The sequence below is a fragment of the Bos mutus genome, chromosome 13 (genome assembly GCF_027580195.1).
Source record: "Bos mutus isolate GX-2022 chromosome 13, NWIPB_WYAK_1.1, whole genome shotgun sequence".
In the NCBI taxonomy this organism is placed as follows: domain Eukaryota; kingdom Metazoa; phylum Chordata; class Mammalia; order Artiodactyla; family Bovidae; genus Bos; species Bos mutus.
Genome location: NC_091629.1, coordinates 24,892,379 through 24,909,796, shown reverse-complemented (window position 1 = coordinate 24,909,796; position 17,418 = coordinate 24,892,379). Strand labels below are relative to the sequence as shown.

At 44.3% G+C, this 17,418-nt stretch overlaps 1 protein-coding gene across 13 annotated transcripts in view; it reads left to right on the top strand.

Annotated features, from left to right (window-relative positions):
• RALGAPA2 (Ral GTPase activating protein catalytic subunit alpha 2) overlaps positions 1-17,418 on the top strand; it is a 280,569-nt gene that overhangs the window by 157,271 nt on the left and 105,880 nt on the right. For all 13 annotated transcript variants that reach the window (XR_011466483.1, XR_011466481.1, XR_011466480.1 and 10 more), the window contains 6 exons: positions 754-812; positions 6,941-7,049; positions 9,131-9,241; positions 10,711-10,779; positions 11,038-11,175; positions 14,600-14,783. Coding sequence is in view for 6 of the 13 variants with exons in the window: in XM_070381165.1 (XP_070237266.1) it covers positions 754-812; positions 6,941-7,049; positions 9,131-9,241; positions 10,711-10,779; positions 11,038-11,175; positions 14,600-14,783 (670 nt within the window). In the remaining 7 variants the exon portion in view is untranslated. The remainder of the gene's footprint in view (positions 1-753; positions 813-6,940; positions 7,050-9,130; positions 9,242-10,710; positions 10,780-11,037; positions 11,176-14,599; positions 14,784-17,418) is intronic.

Below are 17,418 nucleotides of genomic sequence, written 5' to 3'. Positions count from 1 at the left end.
GCTGTATTTGTGCATCAAATGAATTTATAAGAAATAATTGAAATATTCAATCCCATTATTGGCCTGATTAAATACTACTAATATTTGAAGTTCTAAATTATTCCTTGGAGAATAAAGCTGTTTTTTTTCCTCAGCTGACTTTGGGGCAATCAAAGATGGCTTTCAAATCAATCAATTTGTGTATCTATAGTACACATGAATAATATGTAGTTCAGTGTACAGTATATAATCCAGGTAAAAAGAAAACTGAGATTTTTTTTTTTCCTATGCGTGTGTGCGTGCTCAGTCACTTTAGCCATGTCCAACCTTTTGCGACCCCATGGACTACAGCCCTCAGGGCTCCTCTGTCCATGGGACTCTCCAGGCAAGAATGCTGGAGTGGGTTGCCATGTCCTCCTCCAGGGGATCTTCCTGACCTAGGGATCAAACCTGGATCTCTTGCATTCCAGGCAGAATCTTTACCTCTGAGCCACTGGGGAAGCCCAGAAAGAATCATTTGCTCTGCTCAGTTTTTGTTGTGCACACAGAAACGCTCTTCTTTAGTGGGCTTTAGATCCCGGGGAGCCCCTCCCCGATCTGAGACCACCATGCCGCTTCCCCAGGCCCTCTGTGTCCTTCCCCAGGTTTCCTTGACTGGGGTCTCTGCCCACCTCAGTCCTTTAATGGCCCCAGACTGCCTTAAAATATGGGCAGAACATGTGGGAAGTCAACTACTAAGCAAGGTTTTTACTTTCCTTCATTTTGTGTTTTTAGCACTGCCTCATAAGTATCTTACTGAAGAATGCCACAGAGGAACCGAGTGAGTGTGCAAGGTAAATGTTGCGGAAAAGGTGAACTCGTTCAGAATTTTAAGTTACACATTCACGCGAACTCAGTGTTAAAAAATACTGTCTTTCCATTTTACTGTTAGACTAAGAAGTACAGTACGAATTATGTGGGGGGAATCATTTATTACTTTTTTTAAGAGGTGCCATTATTAAGTGAAAAGTGTAAAGTACAGAAGATTATGCCACCTGCTGTGTAATAAAAAGCAAGATTGTGAATATGTGGGTATATTCCCAGATATTTTTAACACGGAAGAAAATGGAAAAATAAAACCAAAGCTTATAAAAACAATGTATGTATAGGGTAGCGATTCTTACTTGGCAGTGGTTTTGTGTCCCAGGAGACATTCAGCAACATCATTCACCAACATCATTCACCATCTGCTTGCCGATGATACTGAATTCATTTTCCTGGCTCCTTCTTCTAGCCTCTTATATATTCAGGTTTATGTATGAAACTGCCTGCTTGAACCTCAACTTGGGTGTCCCAATACATCTAAACTGAACACAGCCATAACTGAAGCCTTGAGTCTGCTGTCTTCACCAGAGCCTCACTGTCTCAGGCTTCATCTCAGTATTTGTCACCATCATCTGCCCAGAAGCTTGGGAAAATCCTTGATTTCTCCTTTACCTGCTACATTCAAACCTTCAGCAAGTCTTGACAATACCATCTTTCCCTCTTTCCCTTTAGTATAGAAAGGCAAATTTCTGTCAAGCTAAATGTGGAAGAGAAATGTGAATAATATGGTCAGTCTTTCTTCAGTTCAGTTCAGTTGCTCAGTTGTGTCCTACTCTTTGCAACCCCATGGACTACAGCATGCCAGGCTTCCCTGTCCATCACCAACTACCAGAGCTTACTCAAACTCATGTCCATCGAATTGGTAATGCCATCCAACCATCTCATCTTCTATAGTCCTCTTCTCCTCCCGTCTTCAATCTTTCCCAGCATCAGGGTCTTTTCAAATGAGTCAGTTCTTCACATCAGGTGGCCAAAGTATTGGAGCCTTAGCTTCAGCATCAGTCCTTCCAATGAATATTCAGGACTGATTTCCTTTAGGATTGACTGGCTGGATCTCCTTGCAATCCAAGGGACTCTCAAGAGTCTTCTCCAACACCACAGTTCAAAAGCATCAATTCTTCGGTGCGCAGCTTTCTTTATAGTCCAACTTTCACATCCATCCATAACTACTGGAAAAACCATAGCTTTGATTAGATGAACCTTTGTCAGCAAAGTAATGTCTCTGCTTTTTAACATGCTGTATAGGTTGGTCATAGCTTGTCTTCCAAGGAGTAAGCATCTTTTAATTTCACGGCTGCAGTCACCATCTGCAGTGTTTTGGGAGCCCCTAAAAATAAAGTCTCTCACTGTTTCCATTTTTTCCCCATCTATTTGGCATGAAGTGATGGGACTGGCTGACTTCCCTGATGGCTCAGACAGTAAAGCATCTGTCTACAATGTGGGAGACCTGGGTCTGGATGCTGTGATCTTCGTTTTCTGAATGTTGAGTTTTAAGCCAACTTTTTCACTCTCCTCATTCACTTTCGTCAAGAGGTTCTTTAGTTCTTCTTCGCTTTCTGCCATGAGGGTATTGTCATCTGCATATCTGAGATTATTGATATTTCTCCTGGCAATCTTGATTCCAGGTTGTGCTTCATCCAGCCCGGCATTTCAGTTAATCTACTCTGCATGTAAGTTAAATGGGCAAGATGATAATATACAGCCTTGACGTATGCCTTTCCCAATTTGGAACCAGTCTGTTGTTCCATATCCAGTTCTAACTGTTGCTTCCTGACCTGCATACAGATTTCTCAGGAGGCAGGTCAGGTGGTCTGGTATTCCCATCTCTTGAAGAATTTTCCACAATTTGTTGTGATTCACACATCCAAAGGTTTTGGCTTAGTCAATAAAGCAGAAGTAGATGTTTTTCTGTAACTCTTGCTTTTTCGATGATCTGACGGATGTTGGCAATTTGAACTCTGGTTCCTCTGCCTTTTCTAAATCAAGCTTGAACATCTGGAAGTTCACGGTTCTTGTACTGCTGAAGCTGGCTTGGAGAATTTTGAACATTGCTTTCTAGCATGTGAGATGAGTGCAATTATGCAGTAGTTTAAACATTCTTTGGCATTGCTTTTCTTTGGGATTGAAATGAAAACTGACCTTTTCCAGTCCTGTGGCCACTGCTGAGTTTTTTCAAATTTGCTGACATATTGAGTGCAGCACTTTCACAGCATCAGCTTTTAGGATTTGAAATAGCTCAACTGGAATTCCTTCACCTCCACTAGCTTTGTTCGTAGTAATGCTTCCTAAGGCCCACTTGACTTCACATTCCAGGATGTCTGGCTCTAGGTGACTGATAACACCATCATGGTTATCTGGGTCATGAAGATCTTTTTTGTATAGTTCTTCTGTGTATTCTTGCCTCCTCTTCTTAATATCTTCTGCTTCTGTTAGGTCCATATCATTTCTGTGCTTTATTGTGCCCATCTTTGCATGAAATGTTTCCCTGGTATCTCTAATTTTCTTGAAGAGCTCCCTAGTCTTTCCCATTCTGTTGTTTTCCTCTATTTCTTTCACTGAAGAAGGCTTTCTTACCTCTCCTTGCTATTCTCTGGAACTCTGCATTCAAATGGGTATATCTTTCCTTTTTTCCTTTGCCTTTTGCTTCTCTTCTTTTCTCAGCTATTTGTAAGGCCTTCTCAGACAACCATTTTGCCTTTTTGCATTTGTTTTTCTTGGGGATGGTCTTGATTACTGCCTCCTGTACAATGTCATGAATCTCTGTCCATAGTTCTTCAGGCACTCTATCAGATCTAATCCCTTGAATCTATTTCTCACTTCCACTGTATAATCATAAGGGATTTGATTTAGGTCAAACCTGAATGGTCTAATGGTTTTTCTCTACTTTCTTCAATTTAAGTATGAATTTGGCAATAGGAGTTCATGATCTGAGCCACAGTTGGCTCCCAGTCTTATTTTTGCTGACTGTATAGAGCTTCTCCATCTTTGGCTACAAAGAATATAATCAATCTGATTTTGGTATTGGCCATCTGGTGATATCCATGTGTAGAGTCTTCTCTTGTGTTGTTGGAAAAGGGTGTTTGCTATGACCAGTGCGTTCTCTTGGCAAAACTCTGTTAGCCTTTGCCCTGCTTCATTTTGTACTCCAAGGCCAAATTTGCCTGTTACTCCAGGTGTTTCTTGACTTACTACTTTTGCATTGTGCTGCTGCTGCTGCTAAGTCGCTTCAGTCGTGTCCAACTCTGTGCGACCCCATAGACGGCAGCCCACCAGGCTCCCCTGTCCCTAGGATTCTCTAGGCAAGAACACTGGAGTGGGTTGCCATTTCCTTCTCCAATGCATGAAAGTGAAAAGTGAAAGTGAAGTCTCTCAGTCATGTCCTACTCTTAGCAACCCCATGGACTGCAGCCTACCAGGCTCCTCTGTCCATGGGATTTTCCAGGCAAGAGTACTGGAGTGGGGTGCTATTGCCTTCTCCAGTTGCATTGTAGTCCCCTATAATGAAAAGGACATCTTTTTTGGGTGTTAGTTCTAGAAGATCTTGTAGGTCTTTATACAACTATTCAACTTCAGCTTCTTCAGCATTACTGGTTGGGGCATAGACTTGGATTACTCTGATGTTGAACGGTTTACCTTGGAAACGAACAGAGATCATTCTGTCGTTTTTGACATTGCATCCAGTACTGCATTTTGGACCATTTTGTTGACTATTATGGCTACTCCATTTCTTCTAAGGGATTCTTGCCCACAGTAGTAGATATAATGGTCATCTGAGTTAAATTCACCCATTCCAATCCATTTTAGTTCACTGATTCCTAAAATGTTGATATTCACTCTTGCCATCTCCAGTCTTTCTTAGTTGTGTGTAAAAGGAGTTAGGCAGTGAAATTAGAGTCATATAAGTGTAGAGAAGGAAGCAGACTAAAAATATGAGCAAGATTTCAAATAAATGGAGGAGAATTAAGAGAAAATACAGTTGTAATTGTGGGTGATAGTAATTCAGAAAAGTTAAGAAAAATAGTAAGTTTCATTATATAAATCGGAGTGGGATGAGATGGCATGATAGCAAACAGTATTAAGAGAGTGTATTGGAATACAGATTGTGAGTAAGATGATACTGCCGTTAGCTTAAAAAAAGTCTCGGTAGACAAATCTTCACAATCACAAAGGACATCCTCAGGATACAGAGAACATGCGGAGTCACTACGAGTGTAAAAGAACAGGAAGATGCTAAATGGGGATGCTAAATGATGGATCTCAAAGCAAGAAAAGATCAGAAAGAGCTGTTAAAAATGAGTGTGGCTTAGAACTCAAGGCAGGTGAGTGTTGCTTAGGTTATAAAACCATTTTACGGGTCACTATGTTCTCCATGGTGCAAGGCTAATAGTTACAGAGAAATGCAGGTGTTCCTAGAAATGAGAGATCTCTGCTCTTAGCAAATTACATTTAACAAGTAGGTTAATGGGTCATTAAAAAAAAGAATACACACACACACACACATATATATGTACACACATGCATGCAAAGGAAAAACAGCTCTTAAAAGGGTAAAAATATGATGTGGGGCATAATTCCAAGTTGTATAGATTGTAGGGAGTTGAACAATCAGAGTCTGAGTTAGGCCAAGGGAAGATAAAGAGGCTTGGGGTAAATGTAGAATACCTGGGGAAGGCTGCAAAGTGAGATGCAAAGTACAGTTTCCAGACTGAGAATAGGTGTAGGAATTAGGCAGGAGGAGAAAGAGATGTAGACAGTTCTAGATCATCAGGAAAGCATGGAGCTCCTGTCTAATGCTGGCACCTGAGAACCAAGAAAGGCCCAGCACACACCTTGTAACCAACGGAAAAGCACAGCTGTTACCCAGCGGCAGAAGGTGACATGTTTGTCAAGGGATATTTTAATTCATTTGTTCTGAAGCACTTAGTCATTCTGATCGGAAGAGGTGAGAAGCTAGTGAAGTGCAGTGGTTTTAAAACATCAAAATAGATGGATTTTAATTGCTGAATTATTTTGAGCACTCAAGAGCACTCAGTATGCAGGGCCAGGTACTGTGTCGGATTTGATTGGCACTGGGTGTGGCCTCTTACTGCAGAGAGCAGCATACATGCATTCCAGCAAGCTTCTGGTTCCAAGTAGAGGTTTGGAGCCCCTTTTTGTTCAGAAAGTGAGCAGGTTGGGCGGGGGGCGGGGGGCGGGTGTTGGCTCAAGCATTTAAATTTCATATATGTGCCTTCAGGAAACATTAAGAGAAATATGGCTTTTTGATCATTGTAAAAGATAGTGAAAATGAAGTCGTGTCCGACTCTGTGACCCCATGACTGTAGCCCACCAGGCTCCTCCGCCCATGGGATTCTCCAGGCAAGAATACTGGAGTGGATTGCCATTTCCTTCTCCAGAACATCTTCCCGACTCAGGGATCGAACCCAGGTCTCCCGCATTGCAGGCAGATGCTTTAACCTCTGAGCCACCAGGGAAGCCCCAAAAGAGTTGTCGGCCTCGTGGGCACCCAAGAGAGTGGCCCGTATCAATTCCAAAGAGAATTATTGCCCAGTCTTGTTTATAATTGAGAAAGGTAATTTTTAAAGGACTATGCAACTTAAAGAATATAGTGTCTTAACACATTGTTTAAGAGAAGTAACAGTGAAACTTAACTTTGAAAGTTGTGCTCAGGTATTCTTTACGATGAAATACAGGATTTGTCTCCTGTTTGTGGTAGGTGTTGTGTATTTTATTGTATGGAAAGTAATTATAAACTCAATTTCCATCAGTTTTCTAAGATTCATGTTTTTGATTCTTCCTCAAAAATATTCTGTTACAATAAAATGTGATAAAAAATTAGTTTCAGCAAAAATAAGTGGTAAAGTGCTGTGACAATTCACAGAAAATACACCGTGTATTTCATTAAGTATTTAATTACTAACCGGAAAACCAGTCTGTTGAGGGTACCTTATCTTTTTTTCTCAAGAAGACCTTTTGTTAATGTAGCTACAACTTTTGTGACTTTGTAAACAAGGTTTAAAATATCTTGTCATTGACAAATACCAAGAAAATGCATCTCTTCACAAGGGTTTTCTTCCTTTTTCATCTTTTCCAAAAGGTGCGTTGCCATCTGCTCCCTCGGGATCTGGATCTGTGAGGAGCTGGCACAAGGCACTGGCCACCCTCAGCTGCAAGAGGCCGTCAACGTCATTGGTGTCACTTTGAAGGTACTGCCAGTTCATCGTGTGTATTTGACATCGAGTGCCTCAGATAGTCAACCTGTTGTAGGTTGAATTAGCACCATCCCTATTTCCCTCTATGATACAGAGAGTTTTGATGCAAAAATTCTTTCTCTGAAATCCACGTGGAACATTCTGTGAGGGTCCTGGGCGGGGCTGCCAATGGCTGCTTCCCTCAGGTGGCTGCCTTCTGGCCATCCGCCGCCTGAGCTTCGGGAAAACTGGCCCAGGGCTGGGCACCCGTGACCACGTGCTGATGAGAGGGTCAGGGATGCGTTTCATCCCCATGTCCCACCGCCCTCCGCCTACTGGCAACACCATCCCCCTCGAAGGCCCCCGTAACCTTAGTGCCTGGCATCCTGGGCCTGCCGCCTGGAAGGAAACTGTCCCGCTTATCCCTGCTCAGCTCAGCAGAGCACCCCTCAGCGGCTTCTCTCTGCTGTCCGCCCCCCGTCTCTCACACTTCTTTGCACTCGTAGCTTGTCTTGTCTGCTATGTCCCTCACTTCGCCGTCGTCACCTTATCTGTCTCTGGCTGAGATGACAGCCATGCCTGCGTTGTGTTTCTACCGTGTGACTTGCCCAGTGGGAGGCAACAGGGCCGCCCCAGGGCCTACTCTCCCCATGTTCCATTGCGCCCTCAGACCCCGCATGGGGCTGTGTGGCGCATTAGGAATATGATGGAGACCAAGATGCAGGACGATAGACACACAGAAGAACTAGCAAACACACAGAAAGGATTGGCTCTTAGCCCTTAAGGCTGTATAGAAGTTTCTGTGGGGGAGGAAGAGGAAACAGAAGAGCTGGAAGGGGTGGGCTTGGTGGCCTCGTGGGGAGATGACATCTCTGGCTGTGACCTGCAAGACATGGCAGCACCTGCCAAATGCAGACCTGGGGGCCCAGTGTCCTGGACAGAGCAAGGAGCAGGTGCAAAGGCCCTGGGGCAGAAATAAGCCAGAGTATCTGAGGAGTGGACAGAGGCCGTGAGGGTCAGGTGGCGGGAGGCCTGGGTGGCCAGAGGAGGCCATGGAGCCACTTGGGGCCAGGTGCTCTCAACCAAGTTTTCTTGTGCCTGTCAGGAGAGGGCAGTCAGTACCTGTTGTGCAGAAGCTGAGCCGGTCACCTTTCCCTTCTCATCCTGTGCTTTGTCACTGAGGTGCTTGACTTCTCTGGTTATTTCTGTGGCCCTCTGGTCAGCTGATGTCTGCTTTGTGCAGCCGGGCACTCCTGGCTTGGAAGTAGCTGAGAGGCAAATCCAAAGGTCTCCCTGGACAGGACACAGATTTAGTGACGAATCTTTCTGCCCTGGCTCATGGGGTGTGGCTACCGTGCAGCCCAGGGTCTGACCAGGGAAGGAGCAATAGGGGTCCTCATACCTCCCACGCACCCCCAGTCCATGGGCCCTGCAGGAATTGCCCCTTCACTCTGCCATCTCCTGAGAGACTGAGATATCTAGAGAACTGTGAACACCTGCCAGACACAGAAAACAGACTCAATAATTGAATTTGCCATAACTTTGGATTACGTCCTCCTACTTCCACATTTTTCACATTTCTTAGAATGCTATCTGTGCAGGTTAAGCTTAATTTCATAGGACAGAAAGTCTTTTGATCAATCCTTGTTTCTCCAAGTGTAAAATGAAGATAACATCCACCTTACGGAGTTGTTAATGAAGAGTTATCAAGGTGAAAATGAGAAAAATTCTTGTAAGAGGTTCAGCACACCGGGGCTACTCAATAACGTACTACATTTCAATTTCCTCCAGTCGTCAAAACTATCGTTTGTGTGATCTGGATAAGGCAGTTGAATTTATGGTTTTAATTTCCAAATGATTAAACGTTTCTGCAGAGTGTTATGTAGATTAACACAACTCGTGTAGACAGAAGGCAGTTAACAGGGTGGTGACCATGTACAAACTGGTGATAAGATACACTTTTCAGATATTTAATGCAGAACAAGGACGTGGGTCCCCAGAGGGAACTGAAAAGAAATCCTCGTCGTGTCCTCCTTTAGGAATGCCGCACGTGTGAAGTGAGGTTATTTAGTGTGGGGTTTTGTTTCCTTTTCTAGTTTCCTAACAAAATTGTGGCCCAGGTAGCCTGTGACGTGCTTCAGCTGCTAGTCTCCTACTGGGAAAAGCTTCAGATGTTTGAAACCTCCTTGCCTCGGAAAATTGCAGAAGTAAGTCTTTTCTTCCGCCATAATGCTCAAACATCAGCGTTTCCTCTTTTTATTATATTTGATATTTAATGAATTCTAGATACTCCAATAATTGTTGGAGCACCGACTGTTAAACTGCCATGTGAGTCACCCATTTTCAGAGTAAATTACGCTGGCCCTTCTCAGCTGCGATTTCAGGCACCGAGTAAGAAGCCACCAGTGTTCCAGGGCAGGCTCACACTTGGGGAGTTTGAAAGGCAGACACGACCACAACAAAGAGACCTTTTGTCGACTGGGCTTCATTCATCCAGAGTAATTTGGATGGTGCCAACAAGGAGTAGGCAGCTGGTCGTGATGCCCTGTGTGCGGGGGCTGGGGGAGGGGGGCTTTCCCAGAGTGAAGGCCTGGGCTGTGCGTTCTGCCACCAGCGTGATTGCCCAGCTGTAATGAGCTTACCACTGTCGTACCCTTGGGGTGGGATGGGGGGAGTGGGTCATTGGTGGAGGAGAGGGGCAGAAGGAACAGGAAGAATGCCTTCAACAATGAGACCCTGGAGGTCAGTGGCATGAGAGGGTGCTATCTTGCAGGAAGTAGGTACCCTCACCCTGCACGAGCTGGGTGCTAAGGCTCATCCCTTCTTTAAATAAGCCCTTGTTCCATACACACCCGGTGGAGAGAAAGGAAGTAAGGTGATTTACTTTTTCTTAACCCTGAACAAATGTCACCCATGAGGTCACTTTGTTCTCTCAGATACATCAGAAATCAAAGGTGATCTTTGACCTCAGGGGACCCAGAGTGAAACAGAGCTTTGGATTTTAGGAATGTGAGATGCTGCCATATGTAAAGTTGGGCTTTAGAACAACCGTGTAATTTATCATCTAAATGGGGATGCCTTTGAAAATGAAATAGGTGCTACTACCGTGGCTCAGCTGATAAAGAATCTGCCTGCAAGGTGAAAGACCTAGGTTCGATCCCTGGGTTGGGAAGATCCCCTGGAGAAGGGAAGGGCTACCCACTCCAGTATTCTGGCCTGGAGAATCCCATAGACTATACAGTCCATGGGATCACAAAAAGTTGGACACAACTGAGCGACTTTCACTCACTCACCCCAGCAGCGCAGGTCGGTGGAAATCTGGGGTATGTTATAAGAAAAGTAAATGGGCGGATGTTCATAATTACCTTTGGAAGTATTTATTGCTTTCATCACGAGAAGGGTGGAGGCTGATGCTGGAAATCATGTGACCACAGACAGAACCACTCCTTCCTCTGGGCCCTGATCTCCCCGCCAGCAGAGGGGAGACAATGCAGCCATCACCCTCTCCTGTCTTCAGGTCATGCAGGTCACTGAGGTGACTCTTGACCTGTGTCATCTTCCTCCAGGAGCTGGCCCCTTGGCTGGGTGTGGTGGCAAGGCCATCCCGGACCTCTTACCTGGCGGCTCCCAGGGCCATACCATGGTCTGTCTGATTGGGAATTTGTCTTCTCTGCAGATCCTTGTGGCCACAATTGCTTTTCTGTTACCAAGTGCAGAGTACTCCTCGGTGGAGACAGACAAGAAGGTAAGTGGCCCATCTGCTAGGTTCTCCCCAGAATTTGTTTTTTTAAAGACGTGACTCAGGTGGCAGATGCTGTCACACGCAGGGCTTTATAACCTCCCCTGTTCGGACCGGCCCTGGCCTCTCTATGTGAAAGCCTCCTTCACCCCTATGTCCCTGAAGAACGGCCGTGGTGCTGGAAGGTTCTGTTTCCTGTAACGACACACAGTGGTGGAATCTGTGAGGCTGCAGGGTGAGGCTCTGGTTTGCTTCCTCCTCCAGTTCCTCGTGTCCTTGTTGCTCTGCCTCCTGGACTGGTGCATGGCGCTGCCGGCAGGAACCCTCCTCCACCCCGTGTCCACGGCGGCCCTGGACGAACAGGCCCCGGCCCGGGCCCCCTTACTGGATTACATCTACAGGGTGAGTCCCCCCGCCACCCTGGGCCTTGGGGTACAGGGTCTGGACTGGAGACTCAGACAGTCCTCCAAACAGGTTGCTGTTGTTCAGTTGCTCAGTCGTGTCTGACTCTTTGGGACCCCATGGACTGCACCATGCCAGGCTTCCCTGTCCTTCACCAGCTCCTGGAGTTTGCTCAAACTCGTGTCCATCAAGTTGGTGATGCCATCCTACCATCTCTTCCTCTGTTGTCCCCTTCTCCTCCTGCCTTCAGTCTTTCCCAGCATCAGGGTCTTTTCTAATGAGTTGGCTCTTCTTAGGCATTCCTGTACTTATTTGTGCCCTTTGGACAAGGATTTATGGGGGTTCAACATTTTAAAAGAAATGAATGACTTCAGGAATGTTCACAGAATAATTGTAATTACAGAGAAGCTGTGATTACCTGGGCTTCCCTGGTGGCTCAGACAGTAAAGAATCCGCCTGCAGTGCGGGAGACCTGGATTCGATCCCTGGGTCAGGAAGATCCCCTGGAGGAGGGCATGGCTACTCGCTCTAGTATTCTTGCCTGGAGAATCACATGGACAGAGGAGCCTGGCCAGCTACAGTCCATAGGGTCACAAAGAGTCAGACACGACTGAAACGTCTTGGCAGACAGGCAGTGATTATCCCAGGCACAATGCAGGCATTTTACCTGATTGTCAGCGTTAAACAACTGCAGTTTGCTCAGGCTCCCCCAGTATTTATGGAACATGGTCCATACCTGCTTCGTTTTGAAAAGAATCTTTATTGTAGGAATATCTACAGCCTTAGTTGGCCAAAATCTATTTATCAGGGGAAGAAAAAGTACAAGGATACCAGTCTTCTCTTTGGTTTCAAAGATCTTCAGAAATAAATTAAGGCAACAATATATTACATCAAATTAATCAGCAGCATCATTTTTATGATACCTAAGACAGTGGAATTTCACCCCCTACCACTGACTAGGTGTGGTATTTACTCTGGACCCTTGGTACTCTCCTTCCAAACAGGCCTTACAGCTCTCCCTATGGAAGCCTTATCTATCCATCTGTCTATTATATCCATCCATCTATTACTTGTGTGTCCATTGAATAGGGCTCCGCAGGTGGCGCTAATGGTAAAGAACTCGCCTGCCAGTGCAGGGGACCTAAGAGATACAGGTTCAATCCCTGGGTCAAGAAGATCCCCTGGAGGAGGATATGGCAACCCACTCCAGTATTCTTTGTCTGGAGAATCCCATGGACAGAGGAGCCTGGTGGGCCACAGTCCATGGAATCACAAAGAGCTAGACACGACTGAAATGACTTAGCACACACACACACAATTGAATGATTACTGTGAGGTAGGGGCAATTCCTTTGCTTATTTTTGTAGTAATTAAACTTAAAAATAATTAAAAAAAAATTTCTAGGCATTTCCCTGGCAGTCCAGTGGTTAAGACTTTGCCTCTCAATGCAGAGGGTGCAGGTTCAATCCCTGTTCTGGGCAGCTAAGATGCCTCCTGTCTTAGGGGCCAAAGAAACATACCAACCCATAAAACAGCAATATAACAAATTCAGTAAAGACTTTTTTTAAAAAAGGCCCACATCAAAAAATGAAGAAGATTTCTTAAGTCATTAACAGATTGCTTTGTTGCCTTATTTTAAAATGCATTCAGTTAAAACCAAAAAAGCCACTTAACCATAGTTGAAATTCTGCTAAAAAAGTATTTTGTACTTTTAAATGGTTTCTTGAATGGTCAAAGATTTTAGTAACTATGTTCAGATGAAGTAGATATTTCTGTCATCACTATGACTTATAAACCTAGACGAGGCTTGGCTTAAGGCACTAAAGTAGCTGCAGTCATTTAAATTCATGTTTAGCATTCCTTTTCTTAAACCATCTCTCTCAAAATTGCTTCACCAACATAAAAATCACTTTGTAGTTAACGTGATACATACATTTACTGGATAATCCTTTATTTTTTTTTTAAAGGAAACTTTTTCTGCTAAAGTATCCTATGCATCCAAAAAACTGCATCCATCAATCCTAAGTGAATTTTGGAGTTTCACCAAGTGGGCACACCGGTGAAATGGGCTCCCGATTCTAGAAACGGAACATCCTGGCATTCCAGGAGCCCCCATGCGTGTAGCCCCCACACAGATCCGGGGGTGACCACTGTCTTGTCACAGCAGACACTTGTTTTTGGCTGTTGGACTTTATAGTGTACAGAATCGCCCAGCGTGTCCTTCTGGTTCTCATATGTATGCCGTTCTGTTGGATGTACACCTAGTGATGGAGTTGCTGGAACACGTGTGTTGTGCTTAGGAGTGAACACGCAGTAATTTTCCAGGGTGACTGTGCTGAGAACTGCAGCTGCTCTACACCCTGGCTGACACTTTGTCTCTGCTAGGTAGGCAATGGTATCATGTTGTGGTTTTATTAATCATTTGTATTTCATACATTTATGGCATCTGACTAATAGAAATTAGCTCTTCCGATGACAGAAGCTCAAATTTTTTATATTAACGAGGGAGCTACCCTCATTTTCCTGTACTGCTCTTTCGCTAGGAAGAGGGCATATTCGGATGGGCCTCCCCTGCTGTTCTTGATCCTTTGTAGCCATGGACAAAAGTTGCAGTTACCGCCAGCCTCCTCCAGTCCCCAGGAGGCAACACAGTTGGAAGGAACTGAATCGAGACACATCCAGCCTGACCTCAGAGCTCATCATCTAAAAGCAATCCTTCCTTAGTTTTTAAAAGTATCACCTTCATTTTCTTCAAACTCAGTTTTTTACATTTATGATCTGAAAGGAAACTTTAGTATAGCGATTAGCTCACCTATACACATTGACATCCTCAAGACGGTTGTGGGCACAGCGTCAGCTTCAGTCAATGGCAGTTTGTAAACAGCCAGTGAGCTTTCAGGAAACTCATCTTAAGAAAGTAAGGATACTTTTAGAATTTGTGTTAGATTTACTTCATCAGTTATACCTTTTAAAAAGCATATCAGATTGGCCCTTCCAAGTCCTCATTCGTGTCATGAGTTACATGAATTCAAATCTGTGAACGTTTATGCACTAGGTCAGCGGTTTCTGCTGATGGCTTTCATTCTGATTGCCACTGTGGGTGGTGGGGCACCTGTGGCCCATCGCGTGCCTCGTCGTCACCTCTCTCGTGCCTTCGTGGATGGGAGCAGCATCAGGCGTGTGCAACCACATAGAGTGCCAAAAAGCCCGCTTGCTGACTTTTGCTTTCCTTTTGCCATCGATACAACAGGAGCGAGATAAGCATGTTCATAGCAAGAAGGTGTTTTAGGACGGAAAGGATTTGATGTTCTCAGGAATTATCAAGCAGGAATCCTGCCTCCCAGGGGCTGCTGTCGTTTGACAGCCCGTCAGGGGGCAGGCGGTGGGTGGCATTCCCAGCACACACTCCCTCCTGTGCACGCAGGTTCTGCACTGCTGCATCTGTGGCTCAAGCACGTACAGCCAGCAGAGCCGCTACACCTTGACCCTGGCGGACCTGTCGTCCTCGGATTACGACCCCTTCCTGCCGCTGGCGAACGTGAAGAATTCTGAGCCGGTCCAATTTCATTCATCAGCAGAACTGGGCAACCTGCTCACTGTTGAAGAGGGTAAGGCTCTTCAGGCTATTCATTGCTGTGGGCAGCAGAAGGGAAAATGGTAGCCGTTTGTGAGTACTCGCTGTGTTATTTTCTAAGAAGCTAGTGGTTGCAATCTGGGTTTCTGCAGTGCTCTGTGATATCAAGTCCTTCCTTCCTCGTTTCCTCTTTCTCTGTCCTCCCCTTTCTTCTCCCATCGGAGTTGAGTTTTGTATGCTCGAGGACCTGAGAGAGGCACAAATCCCCACACACAGTCCACTTTCTGTCCCCAAGGAGTTTTTCATCACATGCAGAGATAGGAATCAGGCAGAAGGATTCATTGTGTGTGGCCTGGGAGCCCTGTACGAGTTTCCCATGGAGAAGTGCCTAAGTCAGACTTGGGAGGAAGGGCAGCCTTTTCGAGGAGCTGGTAGAGAGGGACCAGATGGGAGTCACCAAGACAGATGGAGGCAGGATAGTTCTACTCCCAGCAGAGGGCTTGTCATAGATGTGGGTGTGGTCAAAACGTAGGCTGTGCATGTCCTCCTCTACCATGCTTCTCCCCAAAATGACGGGAGCCCATCTCTATGCTTTGGAATATAGTCAGAATATGGGGGAGTGTCATCTGTATGTGTGATAACATTGCATAGAATCACGTGCGTGCACACATACACACACACAATTGAGTGCCTGTGAAACTAGTAAACTCTGAACAGTGATGCACGGTCTTGGTGACCATGCTGATATTGTCCTGTTGCCGCTCAAGATGTTTACCGTTCAGGTGAAGGATGTTTGGAATTTCTCCGTGTTATTTCTTACAAGTAAAGGTGTATCTTCAGTTGTCTCAAAAAGTAAAAGTTAAAAAAAAATGTGGATGTAGAGCGTTAGATCATCCATGATAATTTTATGGACCTTGCAAGTTAAAAACCTAGGGCTGAGAACGAACCTGGAAGGAAAAAACATCCTCCAAGAAAAAAGAGTGAGGGCAGAGTGAGGGAAATGGACGAAGAACCATTCAGTGTTATTAATTCATCATTTATAACCAAACTGTTTCCAGTTAGAAAATGTTTCTGATAAGCAATGTTATATTTTTGTCTATTATTTTAAAATGATTCTTTCATAGACCATTTGATGTAATGACTACTTTCAAACAGAGTTACAAGTGAGAGATCCAGCCACCTTATAGCCTAAGTGGCTGTTGGCTCAGCTCGAAGAGGAGCCATCAGTGGTACAATACCTGCTCACTCGTCTCATCTTTAATACCTAATTGCTTAAAAAGAAGAGACGGGAGGAGCTTAAAAAAAAGAAAGAAAGTTAAAGGACAATCTAAAATTACTGCTTTTATATTTCCTCTCTAAGTTTAGAAAAATGAAATAAATATATGGAATATGATTTTACATAGCCTGCAGAAGTCACAAGCTTGTTTCTTCATTAATGGGGTCTAGATTTCCTCTTGATTTTTCAGGGCAGCCCTGGGCAGTTGATGCAGGTGAAGTCTGCCAGGGAGAAACAGTTCTTATTCCACAAATATTCTCTTTCCTTACTTTTCGGTACCAAAAATATTTGGGGTGCATCATTGTTTATGATGAGTAATGTGACTCCAGGTTAATTTCCCCTTGCAGAATTCAAGCATGTTCATTAAAATACAGATCCGTATTTATCTCAGATTATAAGTACAACCTACGTAAGTAAAAGTAGAGAGGGTTGCTTTTCCAGTTGTTTTCTGCTGTGGGCCTGCTTCCAGTCGGACTTTTCTTGTTAGTGTCGAAGCCTGTGCCTCCGTGTCATCGTCATGCAGTGTCTTACATTATGGACTCCTGAGCCCCCAGCTGGCCGCAGCTCTGCTGTAGAGGCATTAACATTTCTGATGGGTTGTGTATTCATATGGGATGATAAGCATGAATAAAAAGCATCTGTAACTTTTGAAAAAGTTAATATGTACACAAAAACAGAGGCATTCATCACTGTGATTCTGAGGGAATGAGTCGAGGTGTTTTAAATTTCTCAGCTGTATGGAAATTGTCCACACGTCAGAGGGTCCAGAAGAAACATTTCATCTCAGGGACACATGCAGATGACCTCCTCTGCTTCTAAGAAACCTGAGGTTTTAAATGAAATTTTATTTTGCATTGTCGGATACAGATAATTTCTTGTCCACCCACCCCCTCTAAAATATTAAGAAGTTCTAAAGAAGTTAGGACGATTTCAGTCATCATGTACAATTTCCTAGATGCTAGGATTTGATTGTTTCTAGAATTTTTACATCATAAAATTGATGTTTTATAAATAAGTCAGTTAGATTTCTAATGTCTAAGGGGGAGGATGTTTAGCACACAAAAGCATATTTATACTTAGTGATAACTTTTAATATTTGGTTTTTCATGTCATGAATTTAAAAACCAAGTATTTCTTAAGTATGTATTAAGCCTTTAAGCCCAAATTAGAAAACTTAGTTTATTTAAATATCTAGTAGATTTTTTTTTTAATTAAAAGTTTTCATTTTGACCTGTTCTTAGGTTGACACACAGTTCTTTTGTAAACGTGGTGGATTAAGATTTCTGTAACTGCTTTGAGGTTTCAGTAATCGTTTCAGCCCTTACTTGTGGATTTTGCCTGCTTCCCCATCATATCGCAAGCATTTCACACAGCCCCCTTGATTGCTATTGTC